General features: G+C 52.9%; 2 protein-coding genes across 2 annotated transcripts; one reads left to right on the top strand and one right to left on the bottom strand.

Annotated features, from left to right (window-relative positions):
• Positions 1-52: 52 nt before the first annotated feature.
• On the bottom strand, positions 53-993 carry WHR41_09471 (uncharacterized protein; the record flags this gene model as incomplete). Its single annotated transcript, XM_069378074.1, has 4 exons — positions 53-534; positions 607-709; positions 760-865; positions 931-993. 4 exons carry the CDS (start codon positions 991-993, stop codon positions 522-524), a joined length of 285 nt encoding a protein of 94 aa, XP_069224941.1. The 3' UTR covers positions 53-521.
• Positions 994-2,685: 1,692 nt separating this feature from the next.
• Positions 2,686-5,104, top strand: WHR41_09470 (uncharacterized protein). Its single transcript, XM_069378073.1, has 3 exons — positions 2,686-3,133; positions 3,211-3,722; positions 3,777-5,104. The coding sequence occupies exons 1-3, from the start codon at positions 3,119-3,121 to the stop codon at positions 4,468-4,470; spliced, it is 1,221 nt and encodes a 406-aa protein (XP_069224940.1). The 5' UTR covers positions 2,686-3,118; the 3' UTR covers positions 4,471-5,104.
• The last annotated feature ends 743 nt before the right edge of the window (positions 5,105-5,847 follow it).

Raw genomic sequence — 5,847 nt, 5'->3', positions numbered from 1 at the left:
GGCTCTCAGGCACGAGAAGAAGAAGAGGAAGCGCGGCAAAAAGTTGATGGAACAGTTTCGGGCCGACGAGGGCTCTGGAGCAATTCTTTTCAGCCCTGGTAAGGTCAAAGCAGCCTTTGAACTTCAAGAGCGAAGGGAGCGAGAGAAGGTGCAAGAGAAAGAGAACAAAGAGATCAGAGCTCAGGAGCGAGCCGCTGTGAAAGCCCAGAAGCAGCAAGAGCTTCAGAGAAAGCGACGCCCAACATGCTGACGACCATCCGCACATGTGGCGCGTAGGTTGAAAAGGTAGACTCGATTAACAGAGGGAATTTCCATTTGACCAACTCACTACCCCAGCTTTCCAATCCGCAGCAGATGAAGCTGTGAAGTCTTAATCCCGGATAGGTGACAAATCCATCCAGAAACCGATATTCAATAGCGAGGGACTAACAGAGAATGTGTCCGCTTTGCTTCCCTTTCACCTACTGCGCATCCGTTGTCCATTCCATCACTCACTTGAACATCCTTACGCCCAGTCTTTACTACTTATCAGTCCTGGCACCCGCTCATCAGTCATTGCTTAAACACAAGATGAGCAACGTGCTTCTCGGGTGACGGAACACTTACCGCGTCTCTATTCGCACATCCGTGTGCACCTTTTGCACTCCGGCATCATGGATCAAGCTGTGCGCTTGACCGATGATGTTCATCACCTCTACCCACTGCCCCTCTGGAATTATCTTAGACCATGCGGAAACTGCTCTACGAATAGGATCATACTGATGCTCGTGCCCGAATCGTTGACGGTGAAGCTCAAGCCGCTTTGCCGTAGCAACTGCTCGACCTTGACGATATAAGAGGATGTCGAAGGCGAAGCCGTGCCGATCTGCAATATGTGATTTTTAGGATGGGGAGGACCAGATTACCGGCGTTGGTGGTTGGAAAACGTACGGGTACAACACAAAAGTCTACGACACAATGCGCAGGCATTGCGCTGCCGGTTTGTGCCGTCATAATGGGTGCTCGGATTGATGTGTGTAAAGAGCACAGATTCCTTGCCACGTACGACCGACCTTCTTGTTCCCCACAGGTGCGATACGACACGAGTTGATAGAATGGAAGATCCAATATGTGTCGTCATCGCTCGTCACATCGCATGTCATCCAAGCGACCCGCGCGAATCGGAAACGTGGTGACTACCAGGCTCTGTGCTTCTATCACCGCGACAGCCCGATTCGTTGTGTGTTTACGGTCACGGACCCTCTTCATCAGAGCTTATGTTTGGGGCAGAGGAGGCATCATTTTTGCTCATCGACCGATGCATCGCTTGAGGATCAATCCTCATCGAGATTCTCGGTGATTGTCGGCAACATTATGTGTCTGGTCGTGGAGATGTCGATCGCTAGGTTTGGCGTGGTGCTCGCACAAGGTAAGATGTGTCTGAACCAACGTCCGCCCAGGGATGGGAAGTGCTGGTGACGTCATTTACACTCATTTTGGTGTCTGTCTAGGTCCAGTCTATCGAAATATCCGGACTTTGCATCTCTCAAATGATCTTGAATACCAGGACAGACACAGACAATCACAGACAGTTCGTCTGCCGGATCCCACAATCAGGAAAAAAATACAAAGAGTCTGGCAGTTACTTGAACAGAACAGACACATGTCTCCTCGCCGGCAGACTGTCTGCGAACATATTCAAGTCTTGGCATGAACTTGGTCACCCTACAATGGAAGAGTTTTCCGGTGAATCTGTACTCTTCATGGATAGCACCCACAAGTGTCGAAGCGAACGGCTCAGATGCCGACGCCTTGGTCTCCTCAACGATGAGGCGCTTCGCCGTGAAATATCCGATCACATGCTGATGGTGTCGCAAAGGGAGGGGGTGGCTTGCGAACTGTTCGTTGGGCTGGTCCATGCGCGCATTGCGCGCGCTGCGGGCTCGGGTGATCGAAAGCCAGAAACATGGTGTCACGCGAAGACTCACTGCGAGATTATTCTACTGCTTTTGCTGGCCAGGCACTGTTCATAGGAAGGATTTCTATTGAGCGAAGGCTAGCGCGGGTCCAGGCACGAGCGGAGTTCGCCAGCAGCTCAGACCTTTCGCGATGCAGAGAAGGCGCGCCTTGGCTGGTCCGAGTGTCGATCTCCGATTGGGGTCTGGAGAACAGAACAGGCGGAGAATGAGGCAGAGTATCCCGTCGGATGTCCTCTTGTGGAATCTTTCCCATGCACGCTGTCAAACGGTTCGCAACGAGAAAGGCCGTGCAGGAGCGGGACACATTCCGTCAAAGCGAGACGCTGGTGCAGTGGGCTGATCGACGGAGAAGTCGGCCAATCTAACAGCAGGCAAGCCAGCAGTCGCGTGATGTTGCGCGCGGCGCGCGGCGGGCCATCGCTCATGCGCGCAATATTTTGTGTCGGCATGTTAGCGAACACCATCTGGCGTATCCGGCCAAAAGACGGCGCGTGTCCCAGCGCGCGGGTGGAGGGGGCAGCGTCGAGAAGCGATGAGCAAGCGCAACTTGAGCTGAATATGAGAAGATGATGCAACCGCTCGACCAGCAACCCTGCCTCGCATGACGCTGATGAAACCTTGATATTCTAGTCTTTGGTAAGTCCATTATCCATGACGTGTCTGCGAGCTCTCCGACAAGAAAGGTCCGCGTGTGTTTCTCGTCCAATCGCACATCATCCACCCTCCGCAGCTGTCATTACAGCTGCGGGGAGGGAATGCACGTCCCGTTGATGTCTTGGCGTGGGGTCCTAGCGGCATCGAAGATGTCCGCCGTCAATCCTTTCTGGACTCGGCTGGCATCTGTCGTTATTTCTGCGCTCGCGATTGATGCTCTTATACCCGCTGATTCGCGTTCGCCATCATATAGTCACCTACACATCTAAATACATACCCTCAATACCGTAACTAATCAACACACGACCGACTTGCCCGTGTCTCTCCCCGTCCGCTGACTGGCCGACGAAGCAATCTCGGCTACATTCGAGGCTGTGCAAGCGTCTGGAGGGCCTATGGTAAGAAATTCCAGACATTTTAGCACCTCAACAAAGAAGTATTGCAAATATCAGCGGGCGATCAAGCTCTCCGCCCATTGACGAAAGGAACTACCTCAAATAATCGCCATGAGTGGACACAAGGTACGCCTCTCCGATTCCACCCGAAGTTCGGACATGTCTCCCCTTGTTCCTGCATTTCTAATCGCAGCCTCATACAGGACATTTCGCGAGAGACCAGGCAGCCTCGTCCATCAGTCATTTCGAGCGCAAACAGTCTCCCCACCTATCAATCATATAAACGCACACATTTCATTTCCCTGGGCGCCTCGGTCAATGGCCGCATCAGCCGGAGAACGAGCTCATATTCTGCACCAAGCAACGCTGCTGCTATTGAGGCCACCGTAAAGGATGGCGTTGAGGACGGGTCGGTCGCCATTATCCACAGTCCTGACTCGCTGTCAAACGCTGCCGTGAGCTCGCTGGACGAGGACTCGCACCCTGCGATGCCCAGCAGCCTGCCGACACACCGCGCCTCGGTGCCTAACCGAGCGGGCAGCCACGATAGCTCCCTTGCGCAAGGCCAGTCCTCGTCTTCCACCCCTACAATGGTTAAACGGAGCGCCAGTGATGGCACTGGTCTAACGAAGAAAGAGAAGCCGGCGAAGGGCGAGCTGGATTGCGAGCATTGTGGCAAGGCATATAAAAACGGCAGTTGTTTGACCAAGCATCTGTACATTATGCGCATCCCCACGAGCATGGACCAGGGCTGACGATCGGTGTGCAGTTGGGAACACACGCCACAGTGGCAGTACACCTCGAAGCTGCAGATCTCCAAGCACCAGCAGGTGGAGCTACTTGAAGCTGCATCCGTTTTGATATCAATGAACCAATGCGAGACAGGTTCCGACGGCAGCGACTTGCCCTCCCCTGCCGCCTCCAGATTGTCTGATGTACGCGACGAAGATCTGCCCGACTATGGCCTCAGCTCAGTCGAGACGGCGCCGACTTCGCAAAGCAAACATGCCTACAGCGACCCGAACATCAAGCGCTACAGGAATACTAGCCGCGCCTACTCCCCCTACTTCCAGTCCACCTTCTCCGAGCCCTCATCCTGCGCTTCAGGCTTCTCCAGCCGGTATCGACGGCAGAGCTCCTCAAGCGTCCGGCCCGCCAACGCTGCGGAGGCTTACTCCGAGGAAGACGCCACCGATTTAGCGGCGGCCGTCGCTCTGCTCAGCTGTTCTTATGGCACGCCCAAGAGCGGCCCTACAGCAATGCCTGCTGATATTCCGTTCGTCCAGCCGCTGCCCGCGATATACCAGGGAGGCTCGGCTCCCAGCCCGGCGTCCAGAGAGCCTTACCGCGGCCAGCAGGACGACGTGGACATAGAACCTCTGTGGGACGAGGATGCGCACGCTTTGCGTCACCACGACCATGAGGAGGAAGACGAGGGCATGTTCGGTAAGATGGACACTTAAATCTCCGGTGGCCGCTGAGCGATGTAAAGAAGCCTCTCGGAAAATCCTTGTTTTACTTTGTTAGGGAAGTCATTGCCACACAGAAACAACCATCCGGACAGCATCATTGCGAGTCTTTTTCATTTGACGCAGAAACATCACTGAATAATATAGAAAACAGAAAAATCGTTGAATCTTTGTTCTTTATGCTGAGGGGAGAGGGAACGAAAATGCATCAGGCCAAAACCGAGTTTCAACCTCCAAGCATTGGCGTTCTATGGCACTATCTCTGAGCCGCTGGCCAGCCCTTTGGCGAACATCGGCGATGAAGCTAGATCAATGCTCGAGACCGGGTTCCTTACGATTTGTGAGTTGTTCAGCTGCGAGGAAGCGGCCTCTTCGAGCTGTACTTGCAATGGGGGAGCCGGCTTCGAACAAACACTGTAGAGGTGTCTTTTTGACGGCTCAAAGAGGATCGACTTTGAATCTAAGACTGCGAACAGGCAGCTGCGAGACCGTGGGATAAAACAGCTAGTTCCTCAAGAAGCCTCTAATAACTTTCCGGCAGCTAGTAGCCATCCTGAGTAGTATAGCAGAACGAATCGGGGTCCCGTTCTTTGAACAACGAAAGATGTTCTATTACGGCTTCAAAATACTGCTCAGGCTGCGAGTTGCATTTCGAGAACCAACACTTCTACGTGACATTTCCACATGTTCCTCTTCCTTCCCCTATACGTATTGACCCCTCAATTCTCTTTATGTGCCCGCACAGGAAGATGATGAAACAAAGCACGCAATCTGGGAGCAGCTGGCGATATTTGATAGCCCACTTGATAAGTTCAAGCAGCTCAAGGAAAGCTACGGGTACGAACCCAGAAGTCACTGCAAATCATGTGTCAACCTGCGGTGGAAGAAGCTCGACAGATACTATGGTTTATTGGATGACACCTTCGCATACAGAATGGCAATAGTCGTTCATCCTCACTTGAAGATGGCTTGGTTCGAAAAACTTTGGAGATGTCGGCCGGCATGTAATGCTGCGAAAGATGCGATCGACACAGCGTATGCCCTTGCAAAGGCGAGATGGCCACTGGACGCGCAGGAAGCTGTTTCGCTGAATTCAGAGATGGGCAGAATGCAATCCTGCAATCATTGAGGACCCCCAACATTGAATTGCATTTGATGGAGCTTCATTGAATTGACATTGGATTTAGTGGTTGCATTGATCGAACAGTGCAAGGATTGGTATGGTAGGCCTGGGATCCATGTAATGCTAAGCCTTTGGTATAGCCGCGGAGGTTTTGTTGTAGGACCTCAACGGCTACTCCCTCTCGGTTTTGTAATCTATACAGTGACACCTAGTGTTATTCATGGTTAGAGCATTGTCCTGGGGGTCAG

This window comes from Cladosporium halotolerans (assembly GCF_011745625.1).
Source record: "Cladosporium halotolerans strain TM138-S3 chromosome Unknown Sca134, whole genome shotgun sequence".
NCBI classification, from domain to species: Eukaryota; Fungi; Ascomycota; class Dothideomycetes; order Cladosporiales; family Cladosporiaceae; genus Cladosporium; species Cladosporium halotolerans.
The sequence above is the reverse complement of the archived record's forward strand: the minus strand, read 5'-3'. Positions and strand labels throughout refer to the sequence as shown.

What these genes read in the sequence shown, in the direction of transcription:
- WHR41_09470 (XM_069378073.1), top strand. An exon ending in AGTTGTTTGACCAAGCATCT is followed by an intron (nt 3,723 to 3,776) that starts GTACATTATGCG and finishes ATCGGTGTGCAG; the next exon opens with TTGGGAACACACGCCACAGT.